General features: G+C 39.5%; 1 protein-coding gene and 1 long non-coding RNA gene across 2 annotated transcripts; both read right to left on the bottom strand.

The window, feature by feature from the left end:
- Positions 1–930: 930 nt before the first annotated feature.
- Positions 931–22671, bottom strand: LOC124876851 (histone acetyltransferase KAT5-like). The gene is made up of 15 exons (XM_047379873.1): positions 22650–22671; positions 19956–20024; positions 19747–19883; positions 15731–15781; positions 15499–15567; positions 11866–12036; positions 11705–11779; positions 9038–9100; positions 8492–8740; positions 7632–7721; positions 7410–7550; positions 7188–7281; positions 6931–7090; positions 6758–6839; positions 931–2463 (listed from the first exon to the last, which is right to left on the bottom strand). Exons 1-15 carry the CDS (start codon positions 22669–22671, stop codon positions 2329–2331), a joined length of 1608 nt encoding a protein of 535 aa, XP_047235829.1. The 3' UTR covers positions 931–2328.
- A 986-nt stretch (positions 22672–23657) lies between these two features.
- On the bottom strand, positions 23658–24178 carry LOC124876750. The gene is made up of 2 exons (XR_007040362.1): positions 24038–24178; positions 23658–23958 (listed from the first exon to the last, which is right to left on the bottom strand). It is a non-coding gene; the product is annotated as an uncharacterized LOC124876750 (long non-coding RNA).
- Between the last annotated feature and the right edge of the window lie 974 nt (positions 24179–25152).

The raw sequence follows: 25152 nt of genomic DNA, 5'->3' as shown, positions 1-25152 counted from the left end.
AATTTTGTGTGTGACTCCAAATCCAGGCCTCCATTGGTTAATAAATTTGATTTCCATTGATGATTTTTGTGTGATTTTGTTGTCAGCACATTCAACTTTGTACAGAACAAAGTATTCATGAGAATATTTCATTCATTCAGATCTATCTGTGTGTAGTGGCTCTTAAAGCTTTAACTCCAGCCACAGGCCACACCCTGTGAATATTAACACAAACCCCATCTTCCTTATGATTATTTAGGCCATAATATTTCATGTTTTTAAAATATTTTTTGTTGGTCTTGCAAGAATTAATTTTCTGAGAAATTTAATTTTTTTCACCTTGGGCTTCAACATTAATGAAAAAAAACAAACACTAAGTGCATCGCTCTGTGTGAAATTAATTTGTATGAGTCTTAGTTTTTTTTTATTGAATAAATGAGACAAATTAGCTTTCCGATTATGTTCGATGGTATCTTAATTTATTGAGATGCACCTGTGCTTTCTCTGCCAAGAAGTTTCATCATAGCAGAGACGCGTCATAACGTCAGGTTAGGAATTCAAACTTCACATAAAACAAACGAAGAGGAACATGCACAACTAAACACTCCCCAATGAGACATGTTGCATGAAAAGCGTTGCCTACCTCAGTTCAAGATATTTGTCGCTTTGACGCATTCCAGTCACAAAATGGATAATTAGCCTAATACTGACCCCTAGTGGTTCTTAATCCGTGTAGCTGAATGTGCTTTTTTTTCCAGCAAAAATCTGATTTGCTGTGCAACGTTTCTCCTGTTAACATATTCACAACCGCTTCACTCAGCAGAAACTACAGGAACAAGCTACTGATGAGGGGTAGGTGGACATGGCATGACTTCCTCTGGCTGCAAGCCACAAAACATGGCTCATAAAAAAAAAAAAAGCTAAATATATATACCATTAAGACACTTGAAGGGGTTTGGCACGTTTTTTTTATGAATTGAACAACTTTTCCATATCAAATGTTCACTGAAGTGTTTTACACATAAAGATAAACTAAGTAATTTGAACAGGACAAGTTCCCCCCCCCCAACATGTAAACATAAACCAAGTTTATCACTTTAATTCTTTCACGTTGTGCAGCCTGTCGGATAAGAGTTAAAAAATAAAAGAACTGTACAATATATTTACATTCCTGTAACAGTTCTGCATGGCTTCTGTCTTCAGTATTTACAGTCTACAGGAACATGATGTGTGACTCAGGGTGGAAATGAAATAAAAAAGCTTAATGATCAGCACACAGCAGCATTTTCTACTTCTGCCTATTTAGAAACAGGGTAGTAAAAAACAGAACTGGGTCTGTGATAATTATATACAAAGACGATTGGAAGAATATATATTTTTCAAATTGTAGTTGTTCCAGGAGCACTATATTTATAGGCTGGTACTAAAAAAGGCCTATAAAAAGTAAACTATTACACCCTCAGAGAGAACCACATAAGGAAATTAATTTGATTGAGAATTATAACCAGCAAACATCTTACTCTATAAATTAAATTAATTGCTCTGTTTAAATGCCAACAATATACATTTCAGCGACAGATCATGACATCATAGAAGCCTCATTGTTATGGTTTCTTTCCCTCAATTATTCCACTTATTTACCCACCAGCATCAATTAAAAAACATCCTGCAGCCTGGCTGCTCTGTAAAAGGAAATAATGTAACTTAAATTAAAACAGTAAAATAATACTTTAAGTGGAGCACTGCTATGCCATTGTTTAATGAGAGAAAAATGGGTTGAAATTTGTTCACAAACTACACCATATAAATTAAGAATACATTTGAAAAACCATAAGGATGTTTTTCTGAACAAAGTTAAATAATTTTTGAAGCCTTTTCAGGGCAACATTTCCGTTTGAAATACAGAAAAGATGCAGACTAAAAGATCAAATAAGGATCATTTCTAGTTTTTACAAAATGTGGAATTCTGCCAACAGAATAAATATTTAACTTTTTATCTAAAACCTATAAATGCCACCATTGGACGGCTTCAACGTTTGCAGTGTTGGTATTTCATTTTACACTATTAAACAACTTTTAAATGCACTATTGTGGTTATTAACAGCAATGTTTCCACAGTGGCGGGAATGCTGACTTTCATTACAACGCTGTAAACCATTTCCAAAAATCTGCAGCTCTATTAAACAATAAACAATGAGTGCTGTGAACCGAAGCTTATGCGTCTCCAGTAAGTCCATGTTCACTGTTTATCTGAAGAGAAGTCGAAGATTAAAAAACTCGATCAGATGCAACACTTGCTCCATTACTGCTGTCCAGGTTTGAGGATGCAGTAAAGGGGCAGCAGAACTTTTACCACTTTCCCCGTTTGCTCCAGTCCTTTGGAGTGAAGTGAAGACATTTAGGATCTATGCGCAGGTGCCTCTTCTGCATGGCTTTCTCATGCCCGTCCACAATGTCCTCAGAGAGCGTCAGGATGTACTGACCCTGGAATCAGAGGACCCCGTTATTTTACATGTTCTACATCACAGTGCGCAGGGTTACATATCGTAGCCCTGCAGTATTTCGACAGTGATTGCAGGTATTTTTAGAAATGGGACCAGAATCTCAGTGAACTCACTTTATATTGTTCAATTAGGAAGAATATATTTTTCTTAAATAATTCAAACTAAAACTAAACGAGAAAAAAATTAGGTCTCAAACTTGGGCAACTTTGTAAGATACAAGTTTCAATACTGTATTATGAATGCTCTTGAACCTACAGTGCCTTAACAAGTATTTATGTTCAACCACAAACCTTGATGCATTTATTAAGATTTTATTTGACAGACCAACACAAAGAAACAGTTAACAAAATACAAGGGCTTCGAATAAAAAAATAAATAAAACATTAGTACAGTGTGATTGCATTCATGAGTCAAGACTTCTACAAAGCTTTTGGACCATCTTTCCACATCAAGAGACTGATATTTTGTTCTTGTACATTGTTCTTTCCAAAATAACCCAAACACAGTCAGACTGGATGAAGACAATCTATATAAACAGAGGTTTTCATGTCTTGCCACAAAATCTTAATTGGATTAAGGTCTAGACTTTGACTGGGCCACACACATAGATCATATGCTCTGATCTAAACCATTCTGTTGAAGCCCTGGCCATATGTTTAGTACCGTCCTCCTGCTTGAAGGTGAACCTCTGGCCCGGTCTCTAATGAGTTTTCCCCCAGGATTACCATCCATCTTCACATTATCTCTACCCAACTTCCCTGTCTCTGCTGTAGAAAAGCCTTGTTGAAAAAGCAAGATGCAGCCACCACCGTGTTTAACCGTTAGTGAGTTCAGGGTGATGGACGGTGCTTGTTTTCTGTCCCATAGTATTCTGCACCTGTGCCAAAAAGTTCAAAGTTTTTGTCTCATCTGACCAGAGCACTTTATTGGACTTATATGGCTTTCTTCAACAGTTGCTGCCTGTTTGCATTTCTTCAATAAAGGCCAGATTCTGTGAGTACACAACTAATAGTTTGGGGGCATGAATACAAATTAAAGTTAAAAAGTTAAAATAAAGGAAAGTTTCAAATCATATTTCCTAGAGGTGTAATGGCCCTGGCGGTTTGGTACACACGAATACAGAGTTCTTTACTACCTGAACACATGCAGGACGTTTATGTGCAGAACTACATGCAAATGCAACGTTCTGTAGTGCAACTTTAAAAAGTGACACCAAAACAAACAGAGATGACTCCCAGCTATGAATAAACTCTACCTTTTGGGAACATGAAGGTTTCTAATGCAGCTACAGTGGAGAAAAGTGACCCAAACCAAAACTGTCAGCATACGCATCTTTCAACAGCATGCGTGCTGTTGGTCGCTCTGTATTGAACTGATTAACTCGCTGAAACGCCATCAGGCTGAATGTAAACATCACAGATCCTGGAGAAAAATCAGCTGATGCCCTGAATGGCTACCTGGAGCATCCAATCAGCCCAACTCACTACGGTCCTATAAAAGGATGGTAGTGAGCAAGCTGGAGGAATGAGTGGGGATTTCCCCAACAGCTGCACATGCTGAATTCAGGTACAGTTGGGACAATAGGATGTTAAAATATCTAAAGTACTCCAAAGTGATTTAAACAAATGGCTATGCCTGCTTCTATTACTTTATTCATTGAAAAAAACAAACAAACAACCAAATCTCAAGTCAGTTCTAAACTTTCCACTTTAAGTTGTAGAACTTATTAAAATTGTACTCGTACTCGTCATCTTCCGCTTATCCAGGACCGGGTCGCGGGGGCAGCAGACTCAGCAGAGACGCCCAGACGTCCCTCTCTCCAGACACCTCCTCCAGTTCCTCCAGGGGGAGCCCAAGGCGTTCCCAGGCCAGCCGAGAGACATAGTCCCTCCAGCGTGTCCTGGGCCGTCCCCTGGGCCTCCTCCCGGTGGGACGTGCCTGGAACACCTCCCGAGGAAGGCGTCCAGGAGGCATCCGGTATAGATGCCCGAGCCACCTCAACTGGCTCCTCTCGATGTGGAGGAGCAGCGGCTCTACTCCGAGCCCCTCCCAGATGGCCGAGCTCTTCACCCTATCTCTAAGGGAGTGCCCAGCCACCCTACGGAGGAAGCTCATTTCAGCCGCTTGTATCCGGGATCTCGTTCTTTCGGTCATGACCCAAAGTTCATGGCCATAGGTGAGGGTAGGAACGTAGACCGACCAGTAAATTGAGAGCTTTGCTTTTCGGCTCAGCTCTCTCTTCACCACAATGGACCGGCACAGCGCCCCCATTACTGTGGCAGCCACACCGATCCGTCTGTCGATCTCCCGCTCCATTCTTCCCTCACTCGTGAACAAGACCCCGAGATACTTAAACTCCTCCACTTGAGGCAGGAACTCCCCTCCAACCTGAAGAGGACAGGACACCCTTTTCCGGTCGAGTACCATGGCCTCGGACTTGGAGGAGCTGATCCTCATCCCAGCCGCTTCACACTCGGCTGCGAACCGCCACAGCGCATGCTGTAGGTCTTGGCTAGAGGGGGCCAGCAGGACCACGTCATCCGCAAAAAGAAGAGACGAAATCCACTGGTCCCCAAACCAGACCCCCTCCGGCCATTGGCTCGCCTAGAAATCCTGTCCATAAAGTTATGAACAGGACCGGTGACAAAGGGCAGCCCTGCCGGAGTCCAACATGCACTGGGAACAGGTCCGACTTAGTGCCGGCAATGCGGACCAAACTCCTGCTCTGCTCGTACAGGGACCGGATGGCCCCTAATAAAGGGCCCCCGATTCCATACTCCTGGAGGGCATCAGGAGGGACACAGTCGAATGCCTTCTCCAGGTCCACAAAACACATGTGAACCGGTTGGGCAAACTCCCATGAACCCTCGAGCACCCTGTAGAGGGTATAGAGCTGGTCCAGTGTTCCACGGCTGGGACAAAAACCACACTGCTCCTCCTGAAGCCGAGGTTCGACTATCGGTCGGACTCTCCTCTCCAATACCCTGGCGTAGGCCTTACCAGGGAGGCTGAAGTCCCCCAGCAGAATAATGGAGTCCCCAGGAGGGGCACTATCCAGCACCCCCGACAGGGACGCCAAGAAGGCCGGGTACTCTGCACTACCACTCGGCCCGTAAGCTGAAATGATAGTCAGAGACATCTCCCCAACCCGAAGGCGCAGGGATACGACCCTCTCATCCAGTGGGGTAAACCCCAACACGAGACGGCTGAGCTGAGGGGCAACAAGCAAACCCACACCAGCCCGCCGCCTCTCCCCGTGGGCCACTCCAGAGTAGAAGAGAGTCCAACCCCTCTCAAGGAGATGGGTTCCAGAGCCCACGCTGTGCGTGGAGGCGAGCCCGACTATTTCTAGTCAATATCTCTCGACCTCCTGTACAAGCTCAGGCTCCTTCCCCCCCAGCGAGGTGACATTCCACATCCCTAAAGCCAGCCTAAGCATCCGGGGATTGGGCCGCTGAGGTCTCCACCTTCCGCCACCCAATCCTCTTTGCACCGGTCCCTCACGGTTCCCCCTGCAGGTGGTGGGCCCACTGGGGGATGGCCTCGCGTCTCTCGTTCGGGCTTGGCCCGGCCGGGTCCCGCAAGGAGCTCTCCGACGAGTCCCGACCCTAGGCCTGGCTCCAGGGTGGGACCCCGGCTCCGCCATACCGGGCGACGTCACGTGCCTCGATATTTTGTTCTTCATGAGGGATTCTTGAACCACTCTTTGTCTGACCCATCACCTAGAGCCTGTTTGCCATGGGAGACCCTACCAGGGGCATTTAGGCCCCAGACAACATAGCCTCTAGGATCATTTGAGCACTCAAACCCCTCCACCACGTTAAGGTGGCAGTTCAAGGAGGGTTGTAGAACTTATTACAATTAATTTCAGACATTGAAAACGATTCTTTGTTTACTGCTGACCAAAGTAAAATAAATAAATAAATAAATAAGTCATTTTATTTTTTATTGAAGCGTATCAAAAATTTACTGAACTGTGATTTTCTGTACCATCACACCTCTAATGTTTTACGTTCAACTAGTAATTACGAACTTCATTGTTTTACTCACATAAAATTTCAAAATACACTGAAGTTTTGTAACTTGATCAAATGTGGAAAAGCTTCAGTTATTGGATAGTTTTTCCAGGCACTGTTCACTCAAAATCTAATGATTGTTGTACAACTCATAACAGTAAGACCCCTTGCTATCAGTTTTAGTAATACCCTTGCGAACTGTAAACAAGCATCAGGGTTTGTGAATTGGTGGATTTACAATCACTTCTGGTCTCTCACCTTATAATAGTTGATTAGGTTAAGGTACTGGAGCGTTGAAATGACGTCTTCCTTCTTTACACTTGTGATTTCACTGATCTCGCTGTTTGTATAAAACAATGAAAAAGACAAATGATTAGATTTCTGTCATGAAAGAATCACTGCACAAATGTTAAGAAAAAAAAACACTGTACTTTATGGTGATCTGCGGTCTTTCTCCATTTTCAGGTTTAAGGTCCATGAGAATTTCTAGGATTGTTTGGGACCAGTAGGAACGATAAGACAAGAGGCCAAGATCAGACAGCGGCTTTTCTGGAGTTCCCGTCTTCCCCTCCACCTTGGACAACTCGTAACCTGGCAATACAAAATAATAATAAAACAATAAGTTTAAAAACCCAAGTAGACAAATACTTAATGATTATACAACGCTTGATTTCAAAAGCAGACTTACTGAACTCAATGAGCAGCTTCCCGTAACCTCGGCGCTGGTAGGGGGGTAACGTCAGGATGCAAGCAACATTATAATCTTCTGTCGACTCCTTCTCCTGAAAAATCAAGACCAAATTAAAGCTCATCTTTGGCAACTATTAATTAAATACAAAACTGTTTTCAGGTTAAGTATGACTGAACTGTCCACACAGTTGTCTTAGTTTAAACGTTACAACTTGTGTACCTTAGAGAAGTAACCGACTATATGGAAGCCCTTGGAATCGTACTCCGTCATTACATAAAAGAGGAAAGGGTCTGTGTCGTAGTACAACGTTTTGTGGTCCAGGAAACACTTTGCAAGTAAACATAGGTTCTGGGAGTAATTCTGAAAATGTGAAAAGACCGTGTGAAAGAAAAAAAAACCAACAATAAACATAACAGAGAAGCAAAACTATAACTGTGTTACTTTGTTTTTCCTGCCGTCAATCTCAAAGAAAGAGATGGTGCCTTTGCGGTAGATCTCGTTGCCTGGAGGGTGTCTTAAATTACATTTAGTCTGAAAAGAAATAGGCAAAAAATAATAAGAGCAACGTAAAACAGGTTTCAGACAGGTGGTCATTTACAGAACTTTCGGTCTTGGTTCATTTAGGAAATAAAATCAGTGAAATAACCTCATTAAAGAGCAGGTCATGTTTTTTTTTTTTTGCTGCATTGACTTTAACAAGCTTACAGTGCCTTGTGAAAGTATTCACAGCCAGCATAGGGGCATCTAGACAGTGAAACTTTTGCTCATCAATCTATGCAAGATATCCCAAACTGAATCAGGCTGGATGGAGAGCAAATCATGGCAAACATTCTTAGTTGGATTTAGGTCTGGACTTTGATTCGTCCTCTCTAAGAGAGTAATTTGCTGCTGTTGGTTTTCTCCCAGCATTGTTCTGTATTTCGCTCCATCCATCTTACCATAAACTCTGGCTGGTTTCCCTGTTGCTGCTGAAGAAAATCACCCCCACAGCATGATGCAGCCAACACCATGCTGCACGGTGGCGATGGTGCGTTCAGGGTAATATGCAGTGTTATGTTTCCCACCACAAACAGCTTTCTGTGGTATGTTTGTATGTCTTATGGCAAACTGTGATTTAGACTTCTTATGGTTTAAAGTTTGTTATTGTTAAAACAAAGTTGGGAAAATTTCAAGTGGTTGCCAATATTTTCACAATGCACCGCACATGTTTTGGTTCCCCACGGTTCCCTTAAAGTACATGCTGTATTAGCAAGGGGCTTCTAGTGGCACTACAAGTTAAGACGTCACAAAGAGATTCTTACCAAATGTCTCTGAAGACACTTGAGGCTTTTGAGGTATTTCAGACAGAATTCACAGAGGTAAAGGATGGGCAATGTGGTGAGTTCTTGTGGATATGGAGAGAAGTACCAGGGCTTCAGTCTGTGCCGGCCGAGCTCTATACACTCAATATTTTTCATCCGGGTGACGATGTCATCGTGGCTCCGATCTGACACCAGACTGCCAGTCATCCGTGGAGCACTTGGGATGCCATCTGAACTGTCCTGAGAATCCTGACAGGGAAAAAAGCAAAGGTCATAGAAGACACTAACCTGCAGGAGGCATTGGTTGCCCGTTGTAAAATTAAAAGATCAAACGAACGGCAATTAGTTTTGTATTAAAATTCAGATTTAGATTATTTATTCAGTTTCCTTTAATCAATGTGAGGAATCATGATGAGGTTTATTTTGCCAGAACTAAAACTCGGGTCAGAGATAAGCTCCACCTTGGTTTTATTGAACACACTATGGCACATCTCAATTTAGACACCAACACACAATCAACGGGCAATAGTAGGAAATCCAACAGACCTCTGGTGGTGGTAGAAAGACAGTTGCGCTTTGAGGCTTGTTATACTGCAAAACCTTTATCATCTAACAGAAAAAGACACAAAAAACAGGCTTTTGGAAACTAAATAGGGGAGTAAAATGATTCATTTTGCACTGGAGACACATTGGGAGCATTTCTGAACTTCTGTTTCTGTTCTGACAAACAGTTGTACTACATTCCAGTGTGAGCTCATAACAAGTCTCCCAGCCAGAGTGGCGATCATGGATAACTAAGAGATTTTAGACAGTGGGTTGGACACAGCAAACACAAAGCTCATTTTACATAGACATAAGAGTATAATCAATACATAAAAAAAAATGCATAAAGATTAGTCCTTAGCACCTTTATTAGACAGGACGGAAAAACATTCTGAAAATAAATAATGGGCTCATTAGATACCAATGGCTTGTATGGGGAACATTTTGATACCAAATGAAGGTTGAATTTGTAAAATAATAATTTCTCCAACATTTTTGTTGACACTAACATTTAGTAACTGTTTTACAGTGAAAGATACCAGCTTTTCTGATAACAAGTAAAATTCCAAAACCTATAAAATTACCGATGTATTTTATGGCGAAATTAACAACATCCTTAAAGATGGCTTCCAGTTTTCACTTGTAACATTCAGCTAAATTGAAACAAACACTTCAAATATTAAACACTACAATAATAGGAGTTTACTAACAGTTAACAGATAAGATGCTGAGAAAAAGGGATGCATAAAACAACAAAACATGGTTTTGCCAGCAGATCATACAGAATCAGAAATGTCATCTAAGAGGTCATTTCAGTAACTGTGTTAAAGGTTTGTCTCATGCATAGAGTCATTAAACACAAAGATTTTATCTATCAATTATCAAATCAATCATTCAAGCCATAATCAAAATGAACAGAAATAAATGCTTGAAATGTTTCACTGTGTAGAAGTATAAGGTTAAACTTTCTGAACAGAATTGCTGAAATGAATGAACTTTTCAAAGAGTTTCTGATTTAAAATGATCCTGTAGATTAATGTATCTTTATCTTTAAAAGTTATAATCCTATAAATCAAACAATATTATGCACTCTTAAAATGGAATAGATTCTTAAACTGAAAACCAACCTAACCAAATAAAGATCTGAGAGTGTCCAATTTGAAATGTTACTATTTATCAGTTCTTTGGAGTAAAATTACAATGAAACTTTCCTTTAAGCTCCAAAAAACATCTAAAAATACAAGAAAGTCCAAAATCCTAAGAGCTAGAAATAAATGACCAAGTATCCGTATGTCTTGCTGGTGGATCATAACCATGTTCTGAGTTTAGTTTCAAAATGCTTAAAAGAAACAAGAGCAAGAGATAAAGAAAACGAGTGGACAAAGTATTAAAAACTGCATTAAAGCTCAAACATGGCTGTTCTTTAGCTGCTCAAAGGTTTTAGAGAATTAGCTTAAAAAGTGAGGAGGTGCATGGATTTGCCTTTCGTGTCATTGTCTGGCAGCCTTAAGCACCAGGTATACTTGAGTGGCACAAGCAGGTCTTATTGCAAGGTCACTTTCAAGGTTGGACACAGTAAAACAGATATTTTAAATGTCTTGAAAGAGCACTACGCTGAGGCGGAGGATCCCGTGCTGTGTCTGTGACGAGAGGGGCAGTTTCTCAACCCGGGTAAAGGCTTTTACTGATGGTGACTGCACCATAAAAACAGCAAATCAGCAAGAAGTGTTTAAAGAAAAGGACAGGTTTCCTTTTACTTCTGTTGTGGTGGATGCTCTTATCTCTAATCAGCTGATGAATAGCCTGCTCCAGTTTAAAAGCAGTTTCTAATAATTTGCTTACTGTTTTAGTTAAATCTGCTAAAATCATTTCTTCTTTATGTATTTCTAAGATAAATTCACAGCCTGGATCTGATCCTGTAGCTTGAAACGCAGACATTTTTAGCTTTTCCCCGGCCTCATGATTTTGATCATTGTACAGAAGAAAACACAGCATGGATTGGCTACTTTGTAAAAACATTTTCTGAATAAGTTTATGGTCTTAAAAACAGACTATCTTTTCATTTTTGACCGATATAGTGACACAAAACACTGAAAACAGTTTGGAAAAACTTCCATTGTTTGTAACTCAGCTAAATTGTTTTACTACTTTTTCCACATCAGTTATGCAAGGCATAAATTTAGATTAATTTGGAGACTTCAAGGTTTGACTATACTTATTCAGAGCTGGAAAGGAATTCAACACCAAGATCGTGAAGGAAGCCAGTATAAATAATGTGATAAACAACAAATGAAAAAACATGAAATACATTTGTTTAAGCATAATCTGAATGGAAATGCTGTTTATTTTGTGACTTTTATTTACTTTTTCTTTGAGACAATTTTATTTAGTTTTGTTCAAAATATTTACTGATCTTTACAGAACTTTCTACTTATGATCTAGGTATAATTAAAGCTAAATATAAACACACCGTTCTGATCAAATCTCAACTGTTAAAATTTATTTATAGAATTTAGTTAAATGCTGGAGAATATCATAATATAAATGTAGTTTACAGTTTATAAAATAACAGATCATGATCCCAGAAACAAAAAAGCAAATGAAAACAAACATAACAAGACATTAAAACAAACAAAAATCTAATAAAGTAAAAATATATCAGCTACATACCTCGTCAGGTCCCCCACAGTTAGCTTTTCTCTTTCTTCCAGGCGGAGCAGGGATGAGGCGCCGAGCAGTGCCATTCTAACGAAAGAAAGAAATAAGATGCTTACTGCCCATTGAAAAAACAACAACAACAAACACTGAAATAAAGTCAAGTTTCTTCTTACTGTTGTGAGTGAGGAGAGCTGTTCATGATCCTCTCTGGACTTGAAGGTGGTGGTCTCTCTGACAGCAGGAAAAACAGCGGCCTGAGAAGCTTCAGCTGAGCTTGGTAGAGAGGGGACCGGGGTTGCCGGGGGCACCTGTGTCACCAAGGGAACGGTCTCTACTTTCCTCTTCTGCAGCAAACAAAGACAGACATTCAGCTTTAAACCAGGAGCCTACAGATGAAATACTAAATCAGTTCATTGGTTAGAAAATACATTTGGCATTATAGAGTAGGAACTAGATGTTTACATGGACTATAAAATATTACGCCTAACCCTTTCTATTCACTTTGAGAGTAAACCAGACTAAATGTTTCCGTTATACGTACAAGCAAAATTAGTTATAGCTGCTAAATGACAAAACAATGAACAGATTTTCTTTAAAACTTGTTTTAGAGCTCTGCATTCATCTCCTTAGTAACTGGAGGAATTGCTTTTTAAACTGTATGACTGGGGTCAGAGTTGTCTTCTGTATTCTTCTACAAGCTTCTGCCTACAATTTCTTATTTTGGTTTATTCCTCCTGACAGAACTGTTGTAACTATGTCATGTTTTTAGGCTCTCTTTCTCTCACACACCTTTTTCATCCTTACCTGAAATTTTATATGGGACTAAAATCAGAGCATTGCGCTGGCCACTTAAATTTGGCTGTGTGCTTAGAGTCATTAGGGCCATTTCTGCCTAAGCTTTAACCTCCTGGCTGCTTTCTTGAGATGCTGCGACAATTTCTTCTAGATATCATCAGGTTTGTGAAAAGCTCCGGTCCCTCAAGACCTTTTGCTTTTGTTTGGGGATTGATAAACACATTTCGTACCGAAATAATTTAATTCTCTGTGACAAAGAACCCGTCTCCTCCCTGAAGGGTTTGATCCCAGGGACATGATAATGCTGTGTATACTTGCTTCTAACTACTTGGATTGATGAACGTGGTACCTTCAGAAATCTGGAAATTGTATCCAAGGAGGAACCGGACTTGTGGAGGTTCACAATTCTCTTCCTGATCTCTTGGGTGATTTCTATTTACTTTCACATGATGCCATGCAATGAGGAAGTGTGTCTGAGGTGTTGCCTTAAAATACATCCACAGATGGGCTTCCAATTAATTGGATGGTTGTGAATCAGAACCTTAAAAAGCCATGAAATCATCAAATGGCCTTTCCCAAATTCTCTAAATCTTAGTGAATTTAAGCTTCTAAATTTGAAGAAAATAAAATCTGTAATAAATGAACTGGGCGATTCTGGCATTTAGCATATAGAAATAATGTTGGTATTTATAACTGATCTAAAACAGGAAGAGTTTAGTTTGACTAAATGTCAGACAGGAGAAAAAAAAAAGTGTCTTTTTACGATGTGTGTAAAACATGGACATGGAAGATGAAAGACGGACATGGAAAATCTTTTAAGATAACATTTCCCATGCACAACTAAGAATATACAGTGCCTTGCGAACGTATTGAGCCCCTTGAACTGGTCAACCTCTTGCCACAGTTCAGGCTTCAAATATAAAGATATAAAATTCAAATTTTTTGTGAAGAATCAACAACAAGTGGGACACAATCATGAATTGGAATGAAATTTATTGGATGTGTCAAACTTGTTTAACAAATAAAAAACTGAAAAGTGGGGTGTGCAATATTATTCGGCCCCCTTGTGTTAATACTTTGTAGCGCCACCCTTTGCTACAATTACAGCTGCAAGTCACTTGGGGTATGTCTCTATCAGTTTTGTACATCGAGAGACTGAAATTCTTTCTTGTAAAACAGCTGGAGCTCAGTGAGGTTGGATGGAGAGCGTTCGTGAACAGCAGTCTTCAGCTCTTTCCACAGATTCTCGATTGGATTCAGGTCTGGACTTTGACTAGGCCATTCCAACACCTGGATACGTTTATTTGTGAACCATTCCATTGTAGATTTGGCTTTATGTTTTGGATCATTGTCTTGTTGGAAGATAAACCTCCGTCCCAGTCTCAGGTCTCTTGCAGACTCCAACAGGTTTTCTTCCAGAATGGTCCTGTATTTGGCCCCATCCATCTTCCCATCAATTGTGACCATCTTCAATGTCCCTGCTGATGAAAAGCAGGCCCAAACCATGATGCTGCCACCACCATGTTTGACAGTGGGGATGGTGTGTTCAGGGTGATGAGTTGTGTTGCTTTTACACCAAACATATCGTTTTGTATTGTGGTCAGTTTGATTTTGGTTTCATCTGACCAGAGCACCTTCTTCCACATGTTTGGTGTGTCTCCCAGGTGGCTTGTAGCAAACTTTAAACGAGACTTTTATGGATATCTTTGAGAAATGGCTTTCTTCTTGCCACTCTTCCATAAAGGCCAGATTTGTGCAGTGTACGACTGATTGTTGTCCTATGGACAGACTCTCCCACCTCAGTTGCAGATCTCTGCAGTTCATCCAGAGTGATCATGGGTCTCTTGGCTGCATCTCTGATCAGTCTTCTCCTTGTTCCAGATGAAAGTTTAGAGGGACGGCCGGGTCTTGGTAGGCTTACAGTGGTCTGATACTCCTTCCATTTCAATATGATTGCTTGCACAGTGCTCCTTGGGATGTTTAAAGCTTGGGAAATCTTTTTGTATCCAAATCCGGTTTTAAACTTCTCCACAACAGTATCTCGGACCTGCCTGGTGTGTTCCTTGGTCTTCATGATGCTCTCTGCGCTTTGAACAGAATCCTGAGACTATCACAGAGCAGGTGCATTTATACGGAGACTTGATTATAAACAGGTGGATTCTATTTATCATCATCAGTCATTTGGGACAACATTGGATCATTCAGAGATCCTCACTGAACTTCTGGAGTAAGTTTGCTGCACTGAAAGTAAAAGGGCCGAATAATATTGCACGCCACACTTTTCAGTTTTTATTTATTAAAAAAGTTTGACACATCCAATAAATTTCATTCCACTTCACGATTGTGTCCCACTTGTTGTTGATTCTTCACAAAAAATTAGAATTTTATATCTTTATGTTTGAAGCCTGAAATGTGGCAAAAGGTTGAAAAGTTCAAGGGGGCCGAATACTTTCGCAAGGCTCTGTAGCTCATGAAAAGCCACAGCAAATCAAATTTTGGTCTGAACTCCAGAGGTGTTCAGGTAACTCTTAAATTACAATTAATATGCAATGACACAAATAAGACACTTTGTTTTGCTACAACTTATTCAGTCAGAAATCCTTAATCATGCCCTTTTCCACCTGTTATATCAGTTTACTCTTGTTGGCTGCTCCAGGACCTGCAGTTAGTTCTCCATGTTTATGATTAACACTTTCAGATAAAAGCTCAGAGAATAACCCTGATCACGATTATGGAAGACATTTCAACAAGCATCAAGCAAAAAGGCTACCTTTCAAACCTAAATGTGTAACTCCTGTTAATATAGATGGGAAACATTTGTATAATGTACAAATCTATGAGTATTTGAGCTCCGGATAACAGATTTAAGCTTCATATGTTACGTGATTGTTCTTTATATATAGGTTCCTATGCAAACATGAGAACATGGCTGTACAATCAGAGAGAGAAACATTAGCACCAGGCTTAAGAATGTCTCAGTAATCTCTAGAATGGGTAAATTTAACTTGTACCGGTGTGGGGAGGGTTTTGCCTCTGGACGGAGGGGTGGCAGATGGTAGGTTGAGATCTAGACTCTTCCTCTGAACACAAAGGAAGAGAAGGAAGGGAATTAAACTGACATCCATAATAAGTCTCATGTTAGTACTCAGGTTAGTAGCAAACAGACAGCCTTGGTAGTATGAATGATCTTTACATTCTTTCAAACAGTCCTGCTTTGTTTAGCTTGACACTGCGGTAGATTACCTGTTTCTTCTGTAAAGCTGGGTCAGTATCTGTTTCTCTTCTCTCACTCACCTCACAGGAGAAAAGCAAACAGATGTTAAGGGCTTACACAGGCGCAAAGTGGGTGCACTGAAAACTCATAAAAAAAAAAAAACATTACATAGAATTACAGAACAAACATGGTACACATGTAGGCATGAATCTAGTAATAATTAGCTATGATTGGCCCACACACTTGCCCTAGGACGCGTTTCTTGATTGGGTTTTAAATCAGAATCAGAGGGCATCACAGGCAAGTCATAAATACCAGGAAGTACACTGACTGTTTTGACTGAAAGAGCAGGATTATAATCCAGAAATACATACCACTTGTGGGAAAACTGCTTTACAGACTTAAATGCAAAGTGGTCAAGCACAAGTTGACAAAACAGGGACTGGTGCACTTACAGACCCTTGACAATTACTCATAAACCCTAAACTTTCCAATTATTCTTACATTACTATTATAAATTAAAATTGTGATTGAGTTCTTTGATTTCTTCTTAATAACCAATGCAAAGTAGTGCATAACTGAAGTGGAAGAAAGAAACAGGATTTTAAACTTTTTTACACAAATAATCTGAAATGCTGTACATAAGTACATCTGTACTTATGCCTACATGAAAAAGGCTATGTGACAACAAAACTAACATTGCCCTGAACACGCCATCCCAGTAGTGAAACATGATGTCAGCAGTATTATACAAGGGGGATGTTTTTGATCAGCAGGGACAGGGAAGCTGGTCAGAGTTGACTGTCCTCCATCCATCTTCTCATGAACGTCATCCCATTGTAGTCCTGGCTGTATGTTTTGGATTATTTTCCTGCTGAAAGGTGAACCTCAAACCTAGCCTCAAATGTTTTCACCCTCTGATCATATTCATGCGTTAGTTAAAGTTCAGCCCTAATCTGACTGCGAATCTGTGGAAAGACTAGAAAATTCAGATGTTCTCTATTCAATCTGACTGATCTTGAACTGTTTCCAAAGAAGAACTCTGGATGAATACAGTTGAATTACCCCAGAAGTATGTAGCTGTGACTGCAATTAAAGGTGGTTCTATACAGTGTCGACTGAGCAGGGCCGAATACAAAATGCCAGATTTTAATTTGCATCTTTTTCAAAACCATGAATCATTTTCCTCACATTCCAGTTATAGGCTACATTGTGTTGGTCTATCACATAAAACCCTGTTAAAATACATTAGGGTTTGTAGTTGCAATGCGACAAAACGTGGAAAAGTTTAGAGGGTGTGAATACTTTTCAAAGCAGCGTATTTGCAAGTGAAAAAGAAAGAATCAACCTGAATGTGTCACAATTAACTGTTCATAAACAAATATCAGAACCAACACATTTTGCTTGCACCTTGTTAAAAGTGACACAGATGAGTCAAAGATGAATCCTGGCTGCTACAGAGACCATCGGTTTGGTATTATGAATACAATCATATTTTTAAAAGGAAACAATCAATAGTAAAGGATTCATTTATTTATTATGTGTGTTTGACAATGTTTAACAGCTTTACATATAATATCTAAATCAAAAATAGTAATTTATGTACCTTCTGGGTATAACCCAATTATTTTGCTGTTGATAAAATAGATAAAGAGTGTTGAATTTTATTTAATCACTACACCCACAATTTGTAGTTGGGAGTACCCATGTTTACAATAATCTGGGACAATGTTCTAAATGCATACAGATTAATATTATGGCTTATATGTTGTATGAAACTCAGACTTAACATCTGTTTGCTTCACTGCCACTATGTGCTCTTATCTACTGCATTTCAACATAACTCCCCTTTAAACCCACATTATGTACGCATCTGTTTGTTTCTGTTATTAGACAACAGGATGAAATTAAAAGAGGGCCCAGAATGTGCTAAGCTGGTAGGAATGAGAAAACTCATAAAACACAGGTTGAAAAAAGGGGCAAAGCTACAAGGTGAGTGCAAGAACAAATGCAACTACTTAGAGATTTACAGATAGAACTAAATATCTAACTATCAATCTAAAAATAATACTGTAGTTTAAAACGTCAGGTCCTGTAAACAGACTCAGGGGTTCTTCTAGTGATGTTGCTTTGAACATCAGGCATGAGAAGCAAAGCAATGTGACTGTCTGCAGGATAAGACTTGGTGACAACTAATCAGTTTACAGTTGCAGAAAAAACAGCAACTACACTTTAGAAATAAATTATTCTTTATTAATTTTAACATTTTGCAAAGTACCTTGAGACAACATTTGTTGCAAATGGATACTATAAGCATAAACTGAACTGAATTGCTTATTTTCTTCCTCTGGACACAGAAAGGTTATGCTTGAATGATAGTTTAGTGATGAGTAGATGTGTCCCTCCAAAGACAACTCAAGCAGCGTTTTGCTGATCATTGGTAAAACAATTTGTTAGGAAAAAGGCCATCGCATATTATCTATGATATCAATGTTGGATTCCAAAGTGGACATACAGTATCTTACAGAAGTGAGTACACCCCTTACATTGTTGTAAATGTTTTATTGTATCTTTTCTTGGGACAACATTAAAGATATGACACTTTGATACAATGTAAAGTAGTCTGTGTACAGCTTGTATAAACAGTGTGAATTTGCTATCATCTCAAAATAACTCAACACATAGCCATTTATGTAACAAAATGAAGTACAACCATGAGTGAAAATGTCCAAATTGTGCCCAGTTAGCCATTTTTCCTCCCTGGTTTCATGTGACTCTTTAGTGTTACAAGGTATCAGGTGTGTTAAAGTTGACATTATCGCTCATACAGCAGTTTAACAGGACAGGTTCCACTCAGAACAGGCCTCGCCATGGTCGACTAAAGAAGTTGAGCCACAGGCTCAGCATCATATCCAGATATTGTCTTTTGAAAATAGACATATGAGTGCTGCCAGCATTGTTGCAGAGGATGGAGGAGTGGGGGTCAACCTGTCAGTGCTCAGATCATACACCGCAAACTGCATCAAATTGTTCTGTATGGCTGTCGTCCTAGAAGAAACCCTCTTCTAAAGATGCAAAAGAAAGCCTGCAAACTAGAGACAAGCAGACTAAGGGCATGAATTACTGGAACGATGGCCTGTGGTCGGATGAGACCAAGAAAAACTTTGGTTCCGATGGTGTCAAGCGTGTGTGGTGGCAACCAGGTGAGGAGTACAAACACTAGTGTGTCTTGCCTACAGTCAAGCATGGGGGTGGGAGTGTCATGATTTGGGGCTGCATGAGCGCTGCTGGCTGTGGGGAGCTATACTTTATTGGGGGAACCATGACTGCCTACATGTACTGTGACACACTGAAGCAGACCCTGATGCCGTCCTTTCGGAAACTGGGCAGCAGGGCATTATTCCAACATGATAATAACCCCAAACAAACACCTCCAAGATGACCGCTGCCATGCTAAAGAAACTGAGGGTAAAGGTGCTGGACTGGCCAAGCATGTCTCTGGACCTAAACCCCATTAAGCATCTGTAGGTCACCCTCAAACGTAAGGTGGAGGAGTGCAAGGTCACTCACATCCACCAGCTCTGTGATGTTGTCATGGAGAAGGATTCTTGTAAAGCTCTAGTGAACTCCATGCCTAAGAGAGTTAAGGCGGTGCTGGAAAACAATAGCGGCCGCGCAAAATTGGCCACTTTAGGCACAATTTAAATATTTTCACTTTTGGTGCAGGCAGTTTAGACATTAATGGCTGTATGCAAAGTTATTTTGAGAGGACATCAAATTTATACTGTTATACATGCTGTACAGCGACTACTTTACATTGTATCAAAGTGTCATATCTTCAGTGTTGATATAATAAAAACCTGACAAAATACTTAAAAAATGTGAGGGGTGCACTCACTTTTGTGAGATACTGTAGCTAACTTGACGACGCTTGCTAAACACATAGTCTTGTTTGAAACTCTCTTACAATTGCACACAAATCTGAATGAAAACTTCCCATATCATATAAACTCTGAGACAAATGGGTGTTGCAGTACACACTTACCACCTCTTTCTCTGGTGAGCTGGGGCGCGAGCCCGACAGACCATTCTTCGTTGGAGTTTTAGCTTCTTTCTTAGGAAACTGAAGCTTCTTCATGTCCAGCCTGTCTGTTGTAACCCACTCGTCTAGGCGCTTATTGACTGTGACACAAAATATTTTACACTCACAGCGAAACAATGGTTGTGCAACTTGTAAAAACAAGCTTTACTTACAGTCGATGTAGTGAACATAGTACAGCTTTCTCCCAGAAACCTCCTTCACACTGAGAATCTCAGCCAATGCTGCAAGAAAAGCAGAACAATTTGAACTAAACTGAAACGTTCATCAACTAGAAGTATGTTCTGCCTTGACAAACAAAAGTAACAATAAAAGGTAAATTCTAAAATGAAAATAAAATTGCTGAACTCCAGACATCAAATAGATAGAGTTTTGGTTTATATGTACCAATAAACATTGACTAGAAGAAAATTTGGATGATAAATCAAATACGGTTTAGTTGGACCAAAACTTCAACAATAAGCCTGCTAATATGGATAGAAATCAATTATGCAAAAATATATATATTTTGGGTACCTTTAATTTACATTATTGTTGAAAATGATTAAAACTCAAACCTGCAATAGTAAATAAGAAGGTTTTTTTTAGGGAAGGGCAAGACCAGAAGCACAGAAAATCACATTCATGCTTCTAACTACATACAGGTCCTTCTCAAAATATTAGCATATTGTGATAAAGTTCATTATTTTCCATAATATCATGATGAAAATTTAACATTCATATATTTTAGATTCATTGCACACTAACTGAAATATTTCAGGTCTTTTATTGTCTTAATACGGATGATTTTGGCATACAGCTCATGAAAACCCAAAATTCCTATCTCACAAAATTAGCATATCATTAAAAGGGTCTCTAAACGAGCTATGAACCTAATCATCTGAATCAACGAGTTAACTCTAAACACCTGCAAAAGATTCCTGAGGCCTTTAAAACTCCCAGCCTGGTTCATCACTCAAAACCCCAATCATGGGTAAGACTGCCGACCTGACTGCTGTCCAGAAGGCCACTATTGACACCCTCAAGCAAGAGGGTAAGACACAGAAAGACATTTCTGAACGAATAGGCTGTTCCCAGAGTGCTGTATCAAGGCACCTCAGTGGGAAGTCTGTGGGAAGGAAAAAGTGTGGCAGAAAACGCTGCACAACGAGACGAAGTGACCGGACCCTGAGGAAGATTGTGGAGAAGGGCCGATTCCAGACCTTGGGGGACCTGCGGAAGAAGTGGACTGAGTCTGGAGTAGAAACATCCAGAGCCACCGTGCACAGGCGTGTGCAGGAAATGGGCTACAGGTGCCGCATTCCCCAGGTCAAGCCACTTTTGAACCAGAAACAGCGGCAGAAGCGCCTGACCTGGGCTACAGAGAAGCAGACCTGGACTGTTGCTCAGTGGTCCAAAGTACTTTTTTCGGATGAAAGCAAATTCTGCATGTCATTCGGAAATCAAGGTGCCAGAGTCTGGAGGAAGACTGGGGAGAAGGAAATGCCAAAATGCCAGAAGTCCAGTGTCAAGTACCCACAGTCAGTGATGGTCTGGGGTGCCATGTCAGCTGCTGGTGTTGGTCCACTGTGTTTTATCAAGGGCAGGGTCAATGCAGCTAGCTATCAGGAGATTTTGGAGCACTTCATGCTTCCATCTGCTGAAAAGCTTTATAGAGATGAAGATGTCATTTTCCAGCACGACCTGGTACCTGCTCACAGTGCCAAAACCATTGGTAAATGGTTTACTGACCATGGTATCACTGTGCTCAATTGGCCTGCCAACTCTCCTGACCTGAACCCCATAGAGAATCTGTGGGATATTGTGAAGAGAACGTTGAGAGACTCAAGACCCAACACTCTGGATGAGCTAAAGGCCGCTATCGAAGCATCCTGGGCCTCCATAAGACCTCAGCAGTGCCACAGGCTGATTGCCTCCATGCCACGCCGCATTGAAGCAGTCATTTCTGCCAAAGGATTCCCGACCAAGTATTGAGTGCATAACTGTACATGATTATTTGAAGGTTGACGTTTTTTGTATTAAAAACACTTTTCTTTTATTGGTCGGATGAAATATGCTAATTTTGTGAGATAGGAATTTTGGGTTTTCATGAGCTGTATGCCAAAATCATCCGTATTAAGACAATAAAAGACCTGAAATATTTCAGTTAGTGTGCAATGAATCTAAAATATATGAATGTTAAATTTTCATCATGACATTATGGAAAATAATGAACTTTATCACAATATGCTAATATTTTGAGAAGGACCTGTAAATGAAGTATAGCTTGGAGCCCACAACAAATGTCCCTGTGTGTAAAATAAAGTATGTTCTGTTCTAAAAATGTTTCCATACGTCGTACATATGTATTTTGGGGCTTTAGACTTTTGTGTCGACACTAAAGATGCAACAACTGGTCCATGGCATCAACATCTACAATTAAAATTTGTTGAAGCGAAATGTTCTTGTAGACGCAGTGTAGAATCCCTGGCAAAGTGAATGCAGACTATGCAAAGCAGAGTTCTCCTTCAATAGCAGCACTACTGCAATACTGTAACAAATTAGGTCCTAAAATCCAAACTTAATAAATAAAAGACATGGTAACCACCACCCTATGCTGCGTCAAACCAGGCCATTATCACAGATTGGACACAATGCACTGAATTGCACGAAGAGAGAACAAATCAAATCAATGGACTTTAGCCATGGGTAGTTTTATTTTCCGACGACTCCTAGATGCACTGTAACCCGCAGCTAGAGTGCGCCGTTGTGGACTCGTATACTTTAAACAGAATTTGATTTTTTGATGCGAGTCATGTGCTGATTTTTTATTTTAAACTTCAGCAGGTTAAGTTAGATGGTGATGTTACCAAGCGACACGTTCGAGTACATGATGATGGTTGCTAAGCTAATATCATTTCAGTCTTTTGATTTCTTGCTTTAGAAAAAGACTTTTTCACTAAGTTTGATCTGGATACCTTTATTTACTTCTAGTTTCTCAAGACCAGTCAAACCTCAACTACATTACTATTCAGTAAAATAGATATTTGAAAAACAGTTTGTGATTTTCTGAAAACCGTTTACTGTTTGTGGATACATAAAGAATGCCATTTAGTTAATTGTGTAATTTAGCCACAAATTACATAATTTCACACAGCAAAAAAAAAAAAAAAAAGTAATGTACCTGTAATCAGGGAGGAACAGCTCAGCTCAGGTTTGACTTGTCTTTATTTTAGATTTTAAATTAGAGGTGAGCAAAGAAGAAATACAAGTATTTTCACATTCCCGTTTCTCAGATTGTTATTTAAATTTACAGTGAGATTTTGTATGATAGATTCAAGTCCTGCAGATCTGTGCAACCCTGAAAAGGTGAAGTTAAACATATAGAGCTATTAAGAATACAGAAAAAAATAATGATAGATTGGTCGACTACTGACATGATCATCAGTTGCAGCTCTGGACGCTAGTGGACACGCATTTTAAAACCTCTTGTTTTGTTGTATAAATTGTATAAATATGCTTTTAATTTAATTTTGTAAAAAGATTAAAGAAAACAATCATTTTACTCAACTGAGATGTTACAAAGATTAAAATAGTGGGGGAAGAAAAAAAAAAAAAATCAATTATTTTGCCAACTTTTTTATTGCTGTTGAGTTTTATTATGACCAAGACTGAATGGGCTCCAGGTGCAGAACTTGAAATATTTTTTTGTTTTTATAACAGTCCAACTGAGTTTATGTATTGCAACACTCACAACATAAGCTTTCCGTACATATATATATTTTTTATTACCCAGGGAGTAATGACAAACATGTCCAATCTTGTTTTGTTGTTTTTATTCAACACGAGAAATGACACGGCGGCGTTTAACCACTTAATTGATCTCTTCAGCTTTAATTTCTTATGATTGTAACTGACTGCTGAGAGTGGGTGTTAAGAATAAAAGCTACCAACTGAAGGACATCATAGTGACCCTGCCGTACAGCAGAGTTTAATATGATCTTTGAATGTAAAGCTTGGTGCTTTAAACAGAGGCCGTCTGTGTGTTTGTGTCCGTTAACAACAGCCATCTGAGGCTGGGTCCTTAGCTTTTAGCATCTGACAACACTTACGCCATTCGTCCTCGTGTTCCTGGTTTTTGCGAAGTACGGGCAGGCGACAGCCTTCGACAATCTCCACCTGAACACAACAGCTAATTATTTAACATCCTAATAACAGTCAATGCAATAAAATAGCATTGTTTATTTGGAGAACCTACCGAGGACGAGTGGTCCGCCATTTTCGTCATCTGTGAGTGTCGGGAGCAGGGTGTTGTGGGAAAATGCCGGTCTCAGTCAAAGATGAGTCACGCAACAAGATTGTTCTTCGAGTACAAACCGGAAATGGTAATGCATTGGGGGTGGAAACAGCTCTCTCTGAACCAAAGAGTACAAGTGAGAAAAGAGAGACAATACAAACTCGTGTTTAGGGTTGCTAACTTTCGAAAAATTAGAAAACACCAAGGAACATTCAACAACTCTAAAATATTTAATCAGAAAAGCATACACAGGTGCATCTAAAGATACTTACAGAAAGCTGGCACTCATTTAGCCTGATTTATTACGAATTTGTTAATGTTTGATTTTTTTCTAGGTGATATTTTATTTTTCTTTGCAGTGGTTCGAATCAGAAATAAAGAATACGCCATAAAACGATTCATATATGCTCAAATGTATCAAAACAGGCTATTTTCAAACCTTTTACTACCATCAGTGCAGACAGGATTCGTCATGCGTTTTGTTAATCTGGCATTCATTGTTGCAGTTTAAAAACTGTAAGATGTATTTGCTTCATATTTTTTAGCAATCAATTGTCAGTACTATTCTGTTACCCTATATACATAGATATATGTATATAGGGTAACAGATTGCTTAAAGTACTTTTAAGCAATTTTGTGGAAGAAAAGATTTAAAAATATATATTTTAATGCCTACAGCTGAAACCAGATGTTTACAGACATTAAAAGACATACCATTTCCATCCTCTGTCTGAAATCAGACTGCATGTTTCCTGCTAGTCAGGACTACATAAATTATTTTCTATTTGATAAACTTCTATTTATTTTATTGGGATTTGATGGGATAGATTTTTTTTTGTGACAGAGTATTAAATAATTGTGAAAGAAAAATCTTACATGATTTTCAAATATTTTTAGAGTATATCTTAAGAATGGCGTGCATTTTTAACATTTCCTCCTGAGTCAATATATTGTAGAAGCTTTAGTTTCAGTTACAGCTGCAAGTCTTTTCAGGTATATACCGGGTTTACACATCTACAGATGGAAATTTGTCAATTTTTAAAAAATAATTCAAGCTCTGTTACATTGGATGCAGA

This window comes from Girardinichthys multiradiatus, chromosome 11 (assembly GCF_021462225.1).
Source record: "Girardinichthys multiradiatus isolate DD_20200921_A chromosome 11, DD_fGirMul_XY1, whole genome shotgun sequence".
Lineage (NCBI taxonomy): Eukaryota > Metazoa > Chordata > Actinopteri > Cyprinodontiformes > Goodeidae > Girardinichthys > Girardinichthys multiradiatus.
Note: the sequence above shows the minus strand (reverse complement) of the source record. Positions and strands in the feature narration are given on the sequence as shown.

Coding starts and splice junctions, on each gene's coding strand:
- LOC124876851 (XM_047379873.1), bottom strand. CDS start 22,671: ATGTACTCGAACGTGTCGCTTG. Junction 15,568..15,730: donor CAGCTTTACAGAAGAAACAG/GTAATCTACCGC, acceptor CTTTGTGTTCAG/AGGAAGAGTCTAGATCTCAA. Junction 9,101..11,704: donor ACTGTGGGGGACCTGACGAG/GTATGTAGCTGA, acceptor TTTTTCTGTTAG/ATGATAAAGGTTTTGCAGTA.